This window comes from Jaculus jaculus, chromosome 10 (genome assembly GCF_020740685.1).
Source record: "Jaculus jaculus isolate mJacJac1 chromosome 10, mJacJac1.mat.Y.cur, whole genome shotgun sequence".
In the NCBI taxonomy this organism is placed as follows: domain Eukaryota; kingdom Metazoa; phylum Chordata; class Mammalia; order Rodentia; family Dipodidae; genus Jaculus; species Jaculus jaculus.
The window spans coordinates 9,867,083-9,886,825 of NC_059111.1; the positions used below are offsets into that span (position 1 = coordinate 9,867,083).

Genomic DNA, 19,743 nt, shown 5'->3' on the forward strand with positions numbered 1-19,743 from the left:
TACTGGTTTCTACCCTAGTTTGTACCTGCCACTTATTCCCTTTGTACTGGACTGAACAAGACCCATTTTTTGCACATTTCAAATCCACCCATCTGCTCCTGGTCTGTGAGACACTGGGCATTTCCTTGCACCAATTTCATCTGATGGTGGGTTTTTTTTTTAGTTTTTTAGTTTTTCTTGTCTCCCACCTGGCACATAACCTGAGGGGTCTTTACTTCTGTGTGGGAGGAGCCAGTCTTACATGATGTCCCTGTACTGACATATTTGATATCGAGAAAGAAGTGTGTTACCTTCCAAACCATGATTTTGTAACAGCTGTTGTTATTGTTGCTTTTCACAGCCCCGACAGACTGTTTTGACCGCTGCTGGAAGCATTGGCCAAGCCAGCGGGGATCTTCTCAGACAGATCGGAGAGAACGAGACGGACGAGCGCTTCCAAGTAAGATGCCTGTCACCTCACTGCCCTGCAAAAAGAGGTTGACCTGAGCAAAGAGAATGTGCGGGAACACAACCGCAGTCTTCCTTGTGCTGTTACGAATAAGGAGTGTGGGGTTGGAGAGATGGCTTAGCCGTTAAGGCACTTGTGTGCGAAGCCTAAGGATCCAGGTTCCATTCTCCAGGTTCCACCTAAGCCAGATGGACATGGTGGCGCATGTGTCTGGAGTTTGTTTGTGGTGGCTAGAGGCCCTGGTGTGCCCATTCTCTCTCTCTCTGTCTCAAATAAATAAATAAATATCAGGAAAAAAATGTTTGAAAAGAATAAGGTTGTGTGTGTGTGTGTTGGGGGAGGGAGGTGTTTGGTCAGTGGGGTCTTTTATTTTTTAACAGAATCACTCATGTCACTTGTCTGATGAGTCATTATCTGGAAGCACTTAGCCTTCCTGGTTATTTGTCAACTTTGTGGATATTTTGTCTAAGCACAAAAGTCGATAAAATAACCATAAATTCCCCTAGCATTCACAGTCAGCCTCCACACTTAACAATCCTGGCCAGTCTTATTTTATTTCTCTGGGGGTGGTTCTTAGTGGCCTCTTCTTGTTTTTATTGCTTTATTTTTGAGATAGGATCTTGCTTTGTAGCCCAGGCTAGCCTTAAAGTATTATTACTTTTCCTGCCTCAACCTCCCAAATGCTAACAGTCCAGGTACGTGTCACCACACCTAGCAAAAAAATGTCTTCTGTCACCTTTATTTTTCAGTGTAATCGGCTGCTGCTTGTAGCTGATTGGTTCTTTGCTAACACCCATACCACCACTGAAATAGTCTCAGCTCATGTGCTCCCTCCCTCCCCTAGGGAAGGTGCAGCAGTCTGCTGCTCCAGGGCACCGGCCAGGGTGAGCTTGCCTTACATGCCTGGGGACATCCTTCCTACTCTGCTTTTTCTAGTAGCTCAGAAGTCCATCCTAATTAGAATGTTTCAGTTCCAGCTAGGCTCCCCGGAAGACTCCCTTCTCCACATCCATTGTGTTTACCACTAGGAAATTATGTAGAATTTGATTGGCCTTCACTTTGTATTTTATTTTATTTCACACCCCCCTTTTTTTCTTTTTTAGACAGGGTCTCACTCATATAGCCAAGCATAGCCTTGAAATTCTGGTCCCCCTTCTTCCTCACGGCCAGTATTACACGTGTGCACAGCCACCCCCACTTAGGCTGTGCTGAGAAACACCCAGACCTTTATGCATATGCAGTAAGCACCCTGCCAACGGAGCTACATCCCCAAGCCTGGCCTTTGCTTTTAGCCAATGTTTTCTAAATTAATTTATTTGTAATGTAATATGTAGCTGTATGTAAATTGTTGATTCAGTCAGAAGAAACGAGAGATTTCAAATGTATAAGAACTCACTCTATAAGCATCAGCAAGTTCAGAAAAAAAAATTACATGTCTTTTTTTTTTTTTTTTGGTTTTCTGAGGTAGGGTCTCGCTCTAGCCCAGGCTGACCTGGAATTCACTATGTGGTCTCAGGGTGGCCTTAAACTCATGATGATCTTCCTACCTCTGCCTCCCGAGTGCTGGAATTAAAGGCATGCTGGCTAAAAATAAAATTTGTAATAACCACCTGATAGCCAAAATAGATTTTTCGTGGTGTATGAAAATAATGTCCACCGCAACCGCCTCTTCATTTATCCATGATTTCATAACATTTTATAAGAAGAGCAAAAAGCTCTTCGCAGAGTTAGGAGGATCGCCATGAGTTCAAGGCCACCCTGAGACTACATAGTGAATTCCAGGTCAGCCTGGGCTAGAGTGAGACCCTACCTTGAAAAATAAAAAAATCTCTTTATTGGGACGGGGAAGGCCACTCAGTGGGTAGAGCGCTCTATGTCAGCATGGAGTCACCGAGTTCAGATCCCCAGCACCCACGTAAAAGCTGGGCGTGGTAGCACACACCTGTCACTCCTTGCTAGGAAGTCAGAAACAAGAGGATCCCTGGGGCTTGCTGGCCAGCTGCTCTCACCAAATCCACGAGTTCCAGGCTCAGTGAGAGATGTTGTCTCAAAAAATAAGATGGAGACAATTGAAGTTACTCAACATAGACCTCTGGCCTGCACATACACATGTCAAAAACCATGCTTATATACTTACACACACAAACACAAACCTTATGAATAATCTGCAGCATTGCAGCTATTTTCACTGACCTCTAGGATAAGTTTCCAAGAACTATAACTTTGGGGCCATGTTGGGAGCAGTTCCGGAAAGTTGTGTGGCAGACAAGTGTCATTCAGCTCCTAAGGCAACTTTGAGCACCATAGGCTTTTTTCTTTGGGGGGAGGGTTTTCGAGGTAGAGTCTCACTCTAGCCCAGGGTGGCCTCGAACTCACTGTGATCCTCCTACCTCTGCCTCCTGAGTGCTGGGATTAAAGGCGTGCACCACCACGCCCAGCCATAGGTTTTTTCTTGAACTTTAAGAACTATCACAGGCTCACGGAAGGCTGGACCAAGCTGTGCCTTTAAGACCAATTGGGTTCTGTCCATTGTACAGGCAGCGCTCTTGGTCTACCCGTGCGTTCTAGATTTGCCTGGGTTGTACACACTCTTCACTCTGTAGAACTTCACAGGCCGACGTGTTTTCTCACAAAACAGCTCATTGTGGAGACGTTGCACACTCTCCGCATTCAGAATCAAAGGCGCTTGTTATTATCTGATAAATGACTAAAGACTTCTGACCACACATCCTCTGGGGGAGAAAAAGCCTTGACATGTTTGCTTAATGTAACAATGGCTTAGATGTTGGGGAAGGCATTTCTAAATCAAATAAACTGCTTTCAGTAACCAAAGCAAAGAAGTCAATTAAACGGAACAGTGGTTATTCTTTGGGTCAAACAGATGGACAGCAGATCTGGAAGTTCTAGTCAAAGGATTCCTCAGCCTGCAGGAGGAATGCCTTTCAACTAAGTAGAAATATTAACCGATCTTTAAAGGCTCAGAGCTCCTAACAGCTTCTAGCCGACTATCAGATCATCTCTTTGGCATTATTGTTCTTTTGAGGCAGGGTCTGATGTTGTCAAGGCTGGGCCTTGAACTCGCTATATAGCCAAGGACAACTCGTACTGTCTCCACCACTAAAGTGCTGGGATTACAGGTGTGCACCACCATGCCCAACTTGCATGGTACTGAGACTCGAACCCAGGGTTTTGTGTGCAGTAGGCGTGTACTCTTCCAATTGAGTTACATCCCCCAGCCCCAAGACCGCCTTGTCACTTGTCCGTGTATACAGGTTCTCATTCCATTTTGCATAATTGAACCTGTATGCCAAAGGCTCCAGACACCGAGAATAACTTTTGTCCAGAACACTCCTCGGCTGTCCAGCTGCAGGAATTCCACCTGCTGTTAGTCTGAGCATGTCCAACGTTGCCCTCTGGAGGCAGAAACGTGGCTGGCTTTGGGATGATAACTTGGATCCTTCTACAAACTACAAGTTCAAAAGATGAATTTTCAGCTTGCCCTGTGGTATGATCGTTTGGAGGCCAGGAATTACACCCTGCCTCCAGCACATAGTGTCTGCGGCATCCGGATTTATTTTCAGCTTCTCTTCATCCAAGACTTCAGCCGCACGCTCAAGAGATATGGCCAAGACCTGACAGTGTCAGACAAGAATCTGACTATGAGCCAGTCGTTAAAATTAAATTTTTTTCCCTCCAGCCAGCCTGTTTTATATTTAAACCTAGGCTACTTAATGGATACAGAGACACACTGTGTTACTCGAATGCCAGCTTCTTGCCATACTTACTTTCAAAGATAAATTGACATTCCAAAAAAAGGGGGGGGGACTTCAAATGATAAAAATAAAGATCAAATGGAATTTTAATGGGAAGTTTAAGTGAATACCACAATAATTCTATAATTCAAAGGGCAATTAAAAAATAGAAATGAGGGCTGGAGGAATAGCTTAGCGGTTAAGGCGTTTGCCTGCAAAGCAAAGGACCTAGGTTTGATTCCCCAGGTCCCACGTTAGCCAGATGCACAAGGGGGCGCACACGTCTGGAGTTCGTTTGCAGTGGCTGGAGGCTCTGACCCGCCCATTCTCTCTCTCTCTCTCTCTCTCTCTCTCTCTCTCTACCTCTTTCACTGTCAAATAAGTAAATAAATAAAAATGGAACATTAGAAAACAAAAAAGTGAAGCATTAAAACAAAAAAAAAACCAGAAATGAGTGAGCACCTTTGATTTTTGTTTCCAGGATGTCTTAATGAGCTTGGCCAAAGCGGTCGCCAACGCCGCCGCCATGTTGGTGCTCAAGGCCAAGAATGTCGCGCAGGTGGCCGAGGACACCGTCCTGCAGAACAGAGTGATTGCCGCCGCCACCCAGTGTGCCCTCTCCACCTCCCAGCTCGTGGCATGTGCCAAGGTAAGCCCGTTGGCCGCCCAGCTCCACCCGCGGCGTCGCGCGGTCTCGAGGGGAGCGAGGGCAGAATTCATTCAAATTCTGGAGCTTGCTGCGGGCGTCTCTTGTCAGGTGACACGACAGGACTTTAAGCCATCGCCTTAACCCACTCGGCCGCCTCGCCTGTGGCCTCCGGCAGGGCTTTTAGCCTGAGCTGCCGGGCTCTGCTTCTCCCGTTTCTTCACCGCCCCCTCCTCGGGGCTGTCGCTGTCGCCCCCATTTGGCTACGCGGCACGCCTTGTTTGCAGCATGCAGAAAGAGGCCTTGCAGATGGGCTCGGGGAGCAACTGCAGCTTCTCGAGAGGAAACACTTCCTGTCCCGAGACGGCAACGTGGATGGCTCCAGGGACGCACACCTGTCGTGCGCCACCGCGTCAGGTCTCCCTGGCTAGTCTTGCATTTACTAATAAGGACCCAAGATGGCTAGGCACTAGCAAGGAGCTCGTGGCCACAAAAGTGCGCATCGGACCCGGGGTTCTAAGTCAAGCGGGCCTGACCCCGCGTGCCCCTTGCCCTCCACCACACGTGTGCCCGCTTCTCAGAAGACGGGGTGCTGCGCGTCTGGGTCTGGCATCTCGTGCAGTATAGATCTGTGAGCTGCTCTTGCCGAGTCCAGCGTGTCCTGCCCTAGGGTAGAACTTGAAGTCCCACTCGAAGGTGTCTTGGGTAATCTCACTCCTACTTGCCCTGCCCACCCTGCTGGGACCCGTCGAGAAATGACGGTAAAGTGCCACAAGGCACAGGTCCAGGTGCCCCTGGAAAAAAAGGAAGTACTCTTGTTTCAGCTCGTTCTCTTTCTTACCTCAGTCTTAAAGACTCACTTCTGAGGATCCTAAAAACAAAAGAGCAATAATTCATAAATGTCTGAAATTTCTCTTTGTGGCAATCGCCGGCCATCAAAGGTCTGCCACACATGGCTAAGACATAGCAGATCTTCTCAAATCAAAAGATAAAGTCCCAGGGCCGGGGAGATGGACTGTTGGTTAAGGCACTTGTTTGTGAAGCGTGACAGTATAGCTTCAAATTCCCCAGCACCCACATAAAGCCAGATGCACTGGTCATCATTGGCAATGGCAAGAGGCCCTGGCGCACCCATTCTCTCTCACCCTCTTTCTCTGTCAAATAAATAAATTTAATATACATACATAGTCCCATCGCGTAGTGTGTGAGCCACAGTAGTGTTTACTTGAGAGAAAGAAGGAAAGAGAGAGAATGGGCATGCCAGGGCCTCCAGCCACTGCAAAGGAACTCCAGATGCATTCGCCTCATTGTGCATCTGGCTTACGTGAGTCCTGGAGAATCGAACCTGGGTCCTTTGGCTTTGCAGGCAAGCGCCTTAACCACTAAGCCATCCCTCCAGCCCAAATAATTCTTTTTTACGATAGAGAAAAGTCCCATTGCACAGTGTGTGAGCCTCAGTAGGGTTTCCTTGAGTTGCTGGTGTGTGGCTAAATGAGGAGGGAGCAGAGGCCGTGGCGCAGAACGACTACAGGCAGATGCTGGGCCGAGTGGACACCAGGGTCGCCTGCTACAGCCCGTCCCTTCTGTCCGGCTCCAGGTCGTGAGCCCCACCATCAGCTCCCCGGTGTGCCAGGAGCAGTTGATTGAAGCGGGGAAGCTGGTGGACCGCTCGGTGGAGAACTGCGTCCGCGCCTGCCAGGCGGCCACGGGCGACGGCGAGCTCCTGAAGCAGGTCAGCGCGGCCGCCAGCGTGGTCAGCCAGGCCCTGCACGACCTTCTGCAGCACGTGCGGCAGTTCGCCAGCCGCGGGGAGCCCATCGGCCGCTACGACCAGGCCACGGACACCATCATGTGCGTCACCGAGAGCATCTTCAGCTCCATGGGCGATGCTGGTGAGGCACTGGCTAGGGGGTGGGGATGCCCGGAGTTTGGGGCTTCCCTCATGGGCATCGGAAGGGAAGACAATGGCTGATGGGGCTAGGTAGGGGAGGGCAAATCTCCATCAGTGTTAGTTAGTCCGAAACTTCCCCACTGAAGCTTAGGAAAAGGTCCAGCAATCCTGACATCATCTCCCAAAGCCACGGTTAAAGGCATGTGCCTGCCAGGCTGTCTTTGGTTGGCACACAAGCCGCCTACACCCGCCGTCCCATCTTCTAGGTGAGATGGTGCGTCAGGCCCGGGTCCTGGCCCAGGCCACCTCCGATCTCGTCAATGCCATGAGGTCAGATGCAGAGGCTGAGATCGACATGGAGAATTCAAAGAAGCTCCTGGCAGCCGCGAAGCTCTTGGCTGACTCCACGGCCCGCATGGTAGAAGCCGCGAAGGTAAGACGTGGCTTTGTGGGGTGCACAGCCAGCGCCGTTAAGCCTTGGGGCTCTGAAGGGGGCCTCGAAGACGATGGGTGGGCACCAGCGGGCACTTCCTGCCTGACAGGCCAGCATTGTAGCCTGCAGAGTCTACTGCTGGGTGAGGCTGTTAATGACTTTGCTCCCCAAGCACCCTGCAGAGCAGCCCTGGACTTCCTCCTTCCTACCATATGAGCCAGGCGTGATGGGCCATGCCTGCAGTCCCCACACTCAGGAGGTGGAGGCAGGACAATCTAAGTTCAAGATTCACCCTTGGCTACATAGTTCAAGAGTTCAAGGGCTGGAGAGATGGCTTAGCGGTTAGGCACTTGCCTGTGAAGCCTAAGGACCCCGGTTCGAGGCCCCATTCCCCAGGACCCACGTTAGCCAGATGCACAAGGGGGAGCACGCGTCTGGAATTGTTTGCAGTGGCTGGAGGCCCTGGCGCGCCCATTCTCTCTCTCTCTCTCTCTCTCTCTTTCTCTCTCTCTCTCTGTGTGTGTGTTTCGATAGATAGATAGATAGATAGATAGATAGATAGATAGATAGATAGATAGATAGACTATCTGTATATATATATGCCTCTCTCTCTGTCACTCTCAAATAAATAAAATCTTTTTTAAAAAAAGAGTTCAAGGCCAACCTTGGCTACATGAGACCCTATCTCCACTCCTGCCCCCCACAAAGAAAAGAAAAGTTAAAGTATTTTCAGTATTTGGCTTTTCTTTCCAGATATTTTCTATTACTATACAAAGAAAAGCCAAAGAGATATATATATGTGAGAGAATGGGCACGGCGGGGCCGCTAGCCGCTGCAGTCTGACTGCAGACATGTATGCCACCTGTGCTCACGTGTGACCTTTTGTGCATGCATCACCTTGTGTGTTTGGCTTACATGGGTTCTGGGGAGTCAAACCTGGGTCCTTAAGCTTCACAACCACGCACCATAACCACTAAGCCGTCTCTCCAGCCCTAAAGGTATATATTTAATGACTGTGACCTTTAATGACCAATTAGGGTCTGGCACTATCAATGAATGTGGCTTGCTATCCCTGGACCATTTGCAGTCTTTGTTTAGGACTGGAGCGACGGTTCAGCAGCTAAGGTGCTTGCCGGCAGAGTCTAATGACCCAAGTTCGATCCCCCAGTACCCACATGGAACCAGAAACACTAAGTGGCACATGCACCTGGTGCCCATTTGCGGTGGCTGGAGGGGCTCTGGCACTCCCATTCTCTCTGTCTCTTCTGTCCCTGTCTGCTTGCAGATAAATACATAAAACTTTGAAGTATTTCTTTCCACCCTCGCAGGGGGCTGCAGCCAACCCGGAGAATGAAGACCAGCAACAGAGGCTGCGAGAAGCTGCAAAAGAGCTCCGAGTCGCCACCAACGCTGCTGCCCAGAACGCGATTAAGAAAAAGATTGTCAACCGGCTGGAGGTCAGGAAAGAAAGAGGCTTATCTTCTTGAGTGTCCCTTTCACATTGCTGAGTTCTCTGGGGAGAGAAAAAACAAAACAAAACAATAAGAAGCTGGATCAACAAATGATGCCCATATAAAGAACACTGAATTAAGGTTGACAACCTTGTTGGATGGTTTGGGTACTTTAAAGCCATTGACACAATTTGTAAAATTGCTTCAGCCTGTGGCTTCCTAGGGCTAAAGTCCTTTTGAGTTTAGCTAGCATTCAGGAGTGTAAGTAGAATGTGGACTTTTTCCCAGAAGGCACTGGGGCTTTCCCCTGACACTAACGGGTGGGAGGCATGTATTCAGGAAGGACCAGTCACCGAAAGTGTATATACGTTGTCAGAGCTGGTGACTGTTCCCAGGCTTACAACAGGCTATCTGGACATAGGAAGACTGGAGATAGGAAGCAGGCCTGGGTGGAAAGGGGTGGAAGAGAGGAAGGATAAAGAATTTTGTCTATTTTTTTTTTTTTTTCAGAATACTTAGTCTGATATATAGCCGGGCGTGGTGGCACACACCTTTAATCCCTCCTCTCAGGAGGCAGAGGTAGGAGGATTGCTGTGAGTTTGAGGCCAGCCTGAGACTACATAGTAAAGTCCAGGTCAGCCTGGGCTAGAGCGAGACCCTACCTCCAAAAACCAAAAAAAAAAAAAGATTTGAATGTAACAAGCACAGACTGTTAAAGAAATTTACTCTTCATGATTGTACACAAAACCCTTGTGACTCAAATATGGGGTGATGGGGACTGAGTTGGCCCCGAGTAGTGGGGAAACCCTCCACATGCATCCTGCTGCTATATTCTGGAAGAAAATTGGCCGCGTTCTTGGAAGGGGAAGAGAGAGTGAACTGGGTTGACTACTCAGCGGGGATGGTGTCACGTCCGAGCTGCGGCCTCTGGGTGCTGTGAGAGAAAGGTCGCGGGCGCCTCCAGTTGTACTTGACACTGAGCGGCCTGTGCTTGAAGGGCGGTTTTCTGCCTCTATAATATTTAGACTCTGTGATGCTTAGCAGCATTGCAGTTGTCCCTTGCCTTTCTAAGAAAGACGAATGAAGATGGGACATTGTGCATTTGTGCCTTCCTGTCTCATCCAGGTTATGCACCCCCAGAGTAGACAGCAGGGCATGGTGAGGTTGGGGCTGTCAGTGGCTTTTGTTTTGTTTTTCAAGGTAGGGTCTCACTCTAGCCCACCAGAAATTCACTCTGTAGTCTCAGGGTGGCCTTGAACTCACAGCGACCCTCCTACCTCTGCCTCCCAAATGCTGGGACTAAAGGCTTTGCCACCACGCCCGGGCATCGGTAGCTTTTTAAGAGTGCTGTCTGTTCATGGAACGGCACACTGCTGCAGAAGTAGAAATGTCATAATATGTGTGTGTGTGTGTGTGTGTGTTTATGCGTGTGCAAAGGTGGGCTGACCCATCTTGCCATCCTCTAGGTTGCAGCCAAGCAGGCCGCGGCTGCCGCCACGCAGACCATCGCCGCCTCCCAGAACGCCGCCGTCTCCAACAAGAACCCTGCGGCCCAGCAGCAGCTGGTGCAGAGCTGCAAGGTGAGTTCTGGCCCGTGGAGGGCCAGGGGCCAGCGCTGCACTGGACAGCTGATGACATTAGAAGACCACGTGTTCCGCTAACTCACTTAACACAGGTTTTCCAGGCCCCTAATCCGGTTTATTTGTGGCGCCGTCTTCCAGGTGCACCCACGTCTGTTTTGTGTCCATCAAGTGGACAGCCTGCACTTGAAGGGAGTGTCCCCCACCTAGCATTGTCTTTCCTTCATCCATGTCCTTTGTAAGGGACTAAATTAAATAAAGAGAATCAGTGAGGCCATTTCAGGGCTCTGAGATAGTAATGAATCTTTGGAGTAGTAATAAGTCAATGTCTCTCTCTCTCCCTCTCTCTTTTAGAAACGGGCCTTAGCTTTTGGGCTTTAGCTGTTGCTCCTCATTCTAAGGGTTCCTGCTGTCAGGCCTCTGTGCCCTTAGGTCTTGGTGCTTCCTGTTGCCTGCCACTCTCTGGTCTCTGTTCTTGATACATGGGCCTTGGTGAGGCTAGCTTACCGCAGCCGTCCGTCCTGTCTTCCTCCCCAGTTGTCAGACTCTCCCAGGATGCCTGTGATCGACGGCAAGTGCGACAGCCTCTGTGGAGCCATGGCCCACATGTGGCCTGGCGTCGTCTGCCAGTGTTGGCAATAGAGGCTGGCTGGCAGCCATGTCTGGCTGTGCCTCAGTTCTGGGAGCGAAGGCATCCTGTCTGGCCTTCAGGTCTTCTCTGGAAAGCAGTGCCTCTCATGTGAGGGTCACTGACCTTTAGAAGTGTCTGTGCTTCCGAGGGGGGACCACCTGGGGCTCTGTACGCCTGGCTATGATTTTGTGAGGCACAGTGATCCGTGAGCCCCAGGCCCTTACTCGGAGGAGTGGCTCCTTCCTCTTCCAGCCTTGATCCGGCTGCTAGCGGGGCTAGGCACGTGGCCTTCATTCCCTTCTTCGGGGAGCACAAGCTGCTTGTGTCCAGAGTGAGACTTCTCTGCTAGGGCCTCGGAGTCTCTGCCAAGAAACGAGAGGGGTTCTGGGTATCAGGTGGAGGTGGGGAAGGTTAAACAGACCACATTTCTGGAATCCATAAAGGCTTGGGGAAGTATTTCTAACATCTTGCTGGAGTAGGTTCATTCTCTGTGGTGGTGGGCAGGGAGGTTGACTGTCACCACACTCAAAATGCCCAGGCAAAGGCAGAGGTGAGGCTGGCTCCTTGGAGGAGGCATGGGCCCAGACCGAGAGGATCACAGACCAGACGGAGGGCCCTTCATCTCCTAGGGCACCTGGGGAAGGGGTACCCACATAGCAGTCCCCCCTCCTTTCCCGGGGGCTTTGGGTTTTCCCATTTGAGAGTTGCTCAGTGCTGCTTGGATCAAGCGCAAAGGAGTAATGCTCTCATGAAAGCTCGTGGGCCAGCGCACTTAGCCTCCCACGGCCTCCCGGAGCCATCCGGTTGGTTTCCCTACATCTGGACTGTGCCGCCTCTTCGATTCTGACTCTGCAGCCCTGATGGCCAAGAGAATGTGAGATGGGACTAGGGCTGGTCTTTTAAGGCTTTGTTACAGAGAATCTTCTACTTTAAAAGAAAATTATTTACTTATTTGAGACAGAGAGAAAAATGCAGATAGGGAGAGTGAGAGAATGGGCACACCAGGGTATCCAGACACTGCAAACAAACTCCAGATGCATGTGCCATGTGCAGCTGGCTTACCTGGGTCCTGGGGAATAGAACCTGGGTCCTTTGGCTTTGTAGGCAAGTGCCTTAACCACTAAGCCATCTCTCCAGCCTCGTGTTACAGAGAATCTTCATCTGACAAACATAATGAAACCATCAGGACCATGGGGTAGAAGGAGTGTACCCAGAGAGTGGAGTTCAGTTTTGGGGGGGATCTAACTGGCTAAGTATGCTGTTAAATCCTGGTGTCCCCAGCAACGCATCACACATTCTGAGTCAGTCACGTGGATTAATTCTACACACTCTTGAGAGCTCATGCTCCCCTCTGCCTGCGTTCAGCTCCCGTCTTCTTGCTTCCCGCAGGCGGTGGCAGATCACATCCCTCAGCTGGTGCAGGGGGTGAGAGGAAGCCAAGCCCAAGCGGAGGACCTCAGTGCCCAGCTGGCTCTCATCATCTCCAGCCAGAACTTCCTCCAGGTAACACGGCAGCGCTCACGGTGACACTCACAGCGTCCCCAGCTGGCAGGGACTAACCCTTGATCCTCAAGGAGAGCAATGTGGAGGTCACACAGCCCTGGCTGAGTGTGCCCGAGCAGCCACCAAGGCCTCTCTGTATGTTTGGTCTCAGCTGAAAGAGGTTTCACTGACCAAATGCTAGGATTGGGCAAAGTGCTAACAGGTTAATTTTTCAAGGGCTGCCCTCCCCAGCGTCATAGATAAAGCAAAGAAGTTTTGATCTATTTCTTCATGTTTTTACTACACACACATTCAGAGACAGTCGTATGTGTGTATGTGAGAGAGAGAGATTGATTTTGAATTGGATTCATTGTTTATAACTTTCATGTAACATGTAGATATTTGTGATTTTGAACATCTTTTACCACGTAAGTGCATTCTGAATTTCAGTATCTTCCCATCATCTCATCATCAGACATACTTGGTTTTAATTTTTAATTTATTTATTTGTGAGAGAGGGAGAGAGAGAGAGAGAATGGGTGCACCAGGGCCTCCAATCACTGCAAACAGACTCCAGACATGTGAGCCACCTTGTGCATCTGTCTTACATGGGTCCTGGGGAAACAAATTGGGTCTTACGCTTCTCAGCAAGCACCTTCTCCACTAAGCCATCTGTCCAGCCCCTTGATTTTAATTTTGTTGCTACCATAAACAACCTGTGTAATAATATCCTTTTTGTGTGCTCAAATCCATGTCCCCCACTTGAGCTACTTTCTTAAATTCCTAGAAATAGGTTTGCAAATAGCTCTTTTTTTTTTTTTTTTGAGGTAGGGTCTCACTCTGGTCCAGGCTGACCTGGAATTAACTCTGTAGTCTCAGGGTGGCCTTGAACTCATGGCAGTCCTCCTACCTCTGCCTCCCGAGTGCTGGGATTAAAGCGTGTTGTTGTTGAGACACCAGGAGCTCCTGGACCAGCTGTGTATTTTGTCCGCACCCGGGAGGACTGGACAGTGTGGCCCTGGCTCTACTCTGTCCTTGGCTCCTGTTTCTCTTTTCTCATTTTTTTGTTTTTGTTTTTGTTTTTTCAAGGCAGGGTCTCGCTCTAGCCCAGGCCAACCTGGAATTCACTATGTAGTCTCAGGGTGGCCTCGAACTCACGGTGATCCTTATCCTCCTACGTCTGCCTCCTCAGTGCTGGAATTAAAGGCATGCGCCACCACGCCGCGGGCTTTCTCTTTTCTCGTTTGTTTGTTCTTTTTTTTTTTTTTCCTGTTGTTCTTTTAACTTTGCTATTGTAAATATTTAAATCTTTACAAGAAAAAGTCAAGGTTAAAATTCAAGGCAGTGGGCTGGAGAGATGGCTTAGCGGTTAAGCGCTTGCCTGTGAAGCCTAAGGACCCCAGTTCAAGGCTTGGTTCCCCAGGTCCCACGTTAGCCAGATGCACAAGGGGGCGCACGCGTCTGGAATTCGTTTGCAGAGGCTGGAAGCCCTGGCGCGCCCATTCTCTCTCTCTCCCTCTATGTGTCTTTCTATCTGTGCCTGTCGCTCTCAATTAAATAAAAAAAAAATTCAACGCAGTGGGCTGGAGAGATGGCTCAACAGTTAGTTAAGGCACTTCCCTGCAAAGACTGAGAACCCAGGTTCTATTCCCCAGTGCCCACATGAGCCAGATACACAAGGTAACGCATGTGTCTGAAGCTCTTTGCAGTGGCTGGAGGCCCTGGCACGCCCATTCTTTCTATATATCCACCTCTCTCTCTCTCTCAAATAAATAATAAAAGGCAGTATAATCCATTTATCAAAAAGTAAAATGTATATTAATATGCTTATTTGTACCCATAAACAAATATGTGTGTAGGTATGTTTATTTATGCATTCGTTTATTGTCTTTTGGTGCTGGGAATTGACTCCAGTGTCTTGCTTATTCTAGGGAAATGCTCACCACTGAGCTAAACCTTTCCGTCAGCACATACATTTCAAACTTTCTTCATGCATATTGTAGAATTATCCTTCCAGAAGTTTGAACAGATCTAAATTTACAACTCGCAGCAAATAGAGCATACTTTTTAAAACATCTCATATAAGATTGAGTGTTAAGGGCTTAAAAAAAAAAACATTTTGCCAGTTTTCTTTGCAAAATTATATTCATTTGATTTTACATATCCTTAATTTTCAAAATATCAACCATTTTCATATCCTTCAGTTTTTTATTTTATTTATTTATTTATTTGAGAGAGTGAGAGGAAGAAGCAGATAGAGAGAATGGGCGTGCCAGGGCCTCCAGCCACTGTAAACAAACTCCAGATGCATGTGCCCCCTTGTACATCTGGCTGATGTGGGTCTTGGGGAATCAAACTAGGGTCCTTTGGCTTTGCAGGCAAACACCTTAGCTGCTAAGCCATTTCCCCAGCCCTCCTTCAGTTTTATGATTTTTTAGTATTTCAATTAACTTATTTATTTGCAAAGAGATAGAGGGAGAAAGAGATAAAATGGGCATACCAGGGCCTCCAGCCACTGCAAACAAAACTCCAGACACATGCACCACTTTGTGCATCTGGCTTTACATGTGCTTACTGGGAATTCAAACCAAGGTTGTTAGGCTTTGCAGGCAAGTGCCTTCACCACTGAGCCATCGCTCTCCAGCCTCAGTTATATGTTTTATATAAAATTATTCTACTTTGTACTCATGTAGGGTTTTCTTAGTGAATTTCATTAATTCTTTAAATATTAATAAATGGTAATTTTCCTTAATATTTAAGGTCTTGCACTTAAATTATTACAACTTTTCTGAGGAGCACTTTTAAAGCCTTAAAAATATGTATGCTTTTTGATTCAAAAATTCTACTTCTAGCCAGGCATGGTGGCGCACACCTTTAATCCCAGCACTCGGGAGGCAGAGAGGTGGGAGAATCGCCATGAGTTCGATATCATGAATTCCAGGTCAGCCTGGGCTAGAGCAAGACCCTACCTCAAAAAAAAAACAAAAAAAAAAAACCAGAATTCTACTTCTAAAGTGTATACAAAGAAAATTACATACTAAACATTAGCTAGTCATTTGCCAGTTTGTTTTTTTTTATTACATTGGACAAATGTAGACACATGACCAATGGTATATTGGTAGGAGGGATTGAGAAATGTGAGCAAGGATGCATAAAATACCACAGAGCTGGGAACACCGTAGTATGTGTGGTGGCGCGTGCTTGTAGGCCCAGCTACCTGAGAGGCTAAGGCAGATGGGGAGTTCTGGGCTGTAGTGAGCTACGCTGATGGGTGGCATCCATGTGGTGACCTCCACATGGTCGGAGGACCTCCTGGCTCCCTGAGGAGTGGTGAACCGGCTCACGTCAGAACAAAGCAGGATACGTGAAACAAGCACATTATAAAATCCACACATAGCCGGGTATGGTGGCGCACGCCTTTAATCCCAGCACTCGGGAGGCAGAGGTAGGAGGATCGCCGAGAGTTCGAGGCCACCCTGAGCCTATAGAGTGACTTCCAGGTCAGCCTGAGCAAGAGTGAGACCCTACCTCGAAAAAAAAAAAAAAAAATCCACAAACTAATGGTGGGATCTCTTCTTGATAATATCTGCACATCTGCCTAGACATTTATTCATGGTGAAGTTATTTTGGTTTGTGAGAGGTGAGATCATTTTGGTCATTTTATTTGCCTTCATGTTTGTAAGTAGTCTGTTGGGGATATTTAAAACTCAGAGTTAAAAGCTCCTCTGAGAAGCACAAATAAATGCATTTAAGACAGCTGTATTTGAAATCCATGTTAAATGAGAATTTCAACCCATTTCCCTAATGTTGCCTGCCTTACACCCATTTGGACACATGCATTTATTTTTTAAACATTTCTAGGGTGTACTACCAGAGTATGAGTTGAGGTGGGGGTTTGGGGATCAGGATTTGTCACCTGTTGAAGGGTGACATTCATTCTGCCCTCTCGGAGGCATTTCTGTTAGTTCTCTCAGCTTCTTGCTTTCTCATATTCTGCCCATCTCTCCACAGCCTGGAAGCAAGATGGTATCCTCCGCCAAGGCTGCGGTGCCCACCGTGAGTGACCAGGCCGCAGCCATGCAGCTGAGCCAGTGTGCCAAGAACCTGGCCACCAGCCTCGCCGAGCTTCGCACTGCCTCACAGAAGGCAAGTGGGGTTCGGTCTCAGCAGTTAGCGTTCAGGGCCGCAGGGGGGCGGGGGAGTGGGGTTTCCAATCCTCACTGCCAGTGTGGCACAGGTGCTACCCAGGCCTGGGCACTGCTGGGCTTATCTGTTGGCGGAGCCATCGATTCCTTTGGGATCCTTGATGGTGTCCCTTGGAGTTGACTTCTGCCTCATTTAACACAAACTCCCAGACTTGGTTCTCGCCTTCTGGTTACAGATGACTTGTGCTGAACTATGTTATGTCCCAAGCTCTGCCTCCTCCCATACCCGGTGACAGGCCTGGCCATCTTAAACCTTGCTGTCAGGTCATTAGTGAACCAAAAGACATGTCAGCATTTATCATTGTGACGAATACCTAAGAGAATCAAGTTAAGAGGAACAAAGGTTTAGCCTGGCGTGGGGGCATTTGCATATAATCCCAGCCCTTGGGTGGGTCAGGTGGGCAGATCCGTTCAGTCATCCTCACTCACCTCGTAAGTTCAAGGCCAGCCTGTGCTCACTGTGGTATATGATACCCTGTCTTCATAAAAAGGGAAGAAAGTTCTGTTTGGCTCATGATTTCAGAGGTTTCTGGCTGTGGTCACGTGGCCTTGTGGCCTTGGTGCTTTGGTGGCACTGCCTGTGTGTCTTGGGAGAAGACCATGGCAGAAGCAGCTTGTTCCTGTCATGACAACCTGGAAGTGAAAGAAACAGGAAATGGACAGGGTCCCAGTAACCTCTTCAAAGGCTCATCCCTGGAACCTAACTTCTGGGCTAGAGAGATGGCTTAGCGGTTAAGGTGCTTGTCTACAAAGCCAAAGGACCCAGGTTCAACTCCCAAGGACCCACATAAGCCAGATGCACAAGGGGGCGCACGCACCTGGAGTTCATTTACAGTGGCTGGAGGCCCTGGCACACGCACCCATTCTCTCTCTCTCAAATAAATAAATATAACCTAACGTCTTTCCACTCCTAAAAGTTCCTCTGCCTTCCAAGAGTTCCACGGGCTGGGGCCAACACTGTCACTCCTGAGCCTTTGAGGGACTGTGTTCATCTCTTCTAGGTGTCATTTCGAGAAGCGAGTGACAAACTACGTGGGCTGAAAATAAATTGGGGTGGGGACTGCGGGTCATCTTAACTGTAATCTCTGCCCTGCAGACATTCATATCTTGCATGGCGACTTTCAGGTCACCCGCTCAAAAGAACAGAATCTGGGGTTAAATAAATCTCTGTTTATAAAGTGGACTAATTATCAAAGGACCTCATTCCTACTCTAAGGTAGTGTTAGCAGGAAGTTCTGGCCCTGAGCAAACCAGTTGGAATTTGGGCCGTAGAGCCAACCAGCTACATCTTGCTTTCCCTCTGTGAATCTCGGCGCGCGCCATCAAACAGCTTCTCCCACAGCGAGCTGTGGCCAGCCGGCCCGCTCGAGGCAGCGCGAGACAGCATGGGCTGGTACGCGCTTCCTTAGGTGGCACAAGCGTTGAGCAGGCAGGGGCAGGCTCTGGCATGTGGCGACCTGCATTCACACTGAGTCCCTGCCATTCAACTTTGTCACTTGGATAACCTTCCTAGCCACTCTGTGCCTCAGTTTCCTCACCAAATAACACAGATGCATAAAGTCAATCAAATAGGACTGGAAAATGAGCTTAGTAAAGTGCTTGCTTTGCATGCATGAGAAGCCGGGTTCATTTCCAGAACTCACGTTAAACATGATATATAGATAGATGTCTGCGTGCATGTGTGTATATGCGTGTATATAAGACAAAACGTATGTGATCACTCCGCTGCAGGTAGAGGCAGGAGCATCCCCAGGCTTACTGGGTAACCAGTCTAGCTACTTGGCCAGTTTAAGCCAGTGAAAATCTCTTTCTCAGAAAAGTAGACAGAGGGCTGGAGGGATGGCTTAGTGGTTAAGGCATTTGCCTGCAAAGCCAAAGGACCCAGGTTTGACTCTCCAGGACCCACATAAGCCAGATGCACAAGGGGGCACATGCGTCTGGAGTTCGTTTGCAGTGGCTGAATGCCCTGGCATGCCCATTCTCTCTCTCTCTCTCTCTGTCTGCCTCTTTCTCCCTCTGAAATAAATAAACAAAAAATATTTTTAAAAAAAATAAGTAGACAGGCAGTGACTGAGGAATGACACACGCACGCACACACCATCGATTAATATTTACTGCTGCTCTCTTGACAGTTACTAAAAAGGAAAGAGATTAGAATTCATCAGCGCTGAGACTACTGGTCAAAGACTACATGTGTATGTATTTATTAATGTGTGTTTAGGGCCATGAAGTCACAGCTTTGGAGGCCAGTGTTCTAAATGACCAAGAGATCTAAACGGTTAACACGCATCCCTAACGGGAAGAGATTTTATAGTCTTCAGTATGAAAGATGGCAGTGTATAATCAGGAAATTTATTTCCCCCAAGAAGACTGTGTGGGGTGGGGTGTGTGTGTGCGTGTGCGTGTGTGTGCGTGTGTGTGTGTGTGTGTGTGTGTGTGTGTATTCATTCCCCACTCTGTTGACAGGCCCATGAAGCCTGTGGTCCTATGGAAATCGACTCAGCCCTAAACTCAGTGCAGACACTCAAGAATGAGCTACAGGACGCCAAGATGGCTGCGGCCGAGAGCCAGCTGAAGCCACTTCCTGGGGAAACGGTAAGCCACTGGGGCCAGCCGGGAGTGTGGCTGCCGCTCTTGGGTTTCTATCTGGAGAGAGTGTTTCCCTCTTTAGCCATGGCTGGCCTCAAACGCACCATGTTGCTCAGGCTGCCCTAAACTTGTAGCAGTCCTCCTGTGTCGTCCTCCCAGAGCGTTGGGGTTACAGGCATGGGCCACCATGTCCAGCTTACTGTGCCTTATGTTATGATCACGTTAGGGGTAATACCCCCCGCAAGAATTTCAAGCATTTTGAAGGCTGTGCCCTGCAGGAGCCTCGTCGTGGGAGCACGGGCACTTTTCAGGGGCTTGGCTGAGAACGAGCAGCAGTTTGTTTGTGTTTACCCTTTGGGCTGGGGAGATGACTCAATGTCAAGGGCTTGCCGTAGAAGCCCAGGCCCAGGTGAAAAAGCTAGATGCTGTGGCGCGTGTGTGCGATCCCGTCGCCGGGGAGGCAGGGACAGAGGACCCTGGCGCTCACTGGCTGGTGGGTCTAATGGAACGGATGAGCTCTAGGTTCAGCAAGAGACCTTGTTTCAAAAAGTAAAAGTGGTGGCGCACGCCTTTAATCCCAGCACTCGGGAGGCAGAGGTAGGAGGATCTCCGTGAGTTCAAGGCCACCTTGAGAC

At 48.8% G+C, this 19,743-nt stretch overlaps 1 protein-coding gene across 4 annotated transcripts in view; it reads left to right on the plus strand.

The window, feature by feature from the left end:
• Tln2 (talin 2) overlaps positions 1-19,743 on the plus strand; it is a 468,592-nt gene that overhangs the window by 325,974 nt on the left and 122,875 nt on the right. For all 4 annotated transcript variants that reach the window (XM_045159990.1, XM_045159987.1, XM_045159989.1 and 1 more), the window contains 9 exons: positions 341-439; positions 4,682-4,849; positions 6,444-6,738; positions 7,004-7,170; positions 8,499-8,627; positions 10,088-10,201; positions 12,222-12,335; positions 16,326-16,460; positions 18,986-19,114. In XM_045159990.1, coding sequence (XP_045015925.1) covers positions 341-439; positions 4,682-4,849; positions 6,444-6,738; positions 7,004-7,170; positions 8,499-8,627; positions 10,088-10,201; positions 12,222-12,335; positions 16,326-16,460; positions 18,986-19,114 — 1,350 coding nt within the window. The remainder of the gene's footprint in view (positions 1-340; positions 440-4,681; positions 4,850-6,443; positions 6,739-7,003; positions 7,171-8,498; positions 8,628-10,087; positions 10,202-12,221; positions 12,336-16,325; positions 16,461-18,985; positions 19,115-19,743) is intronic.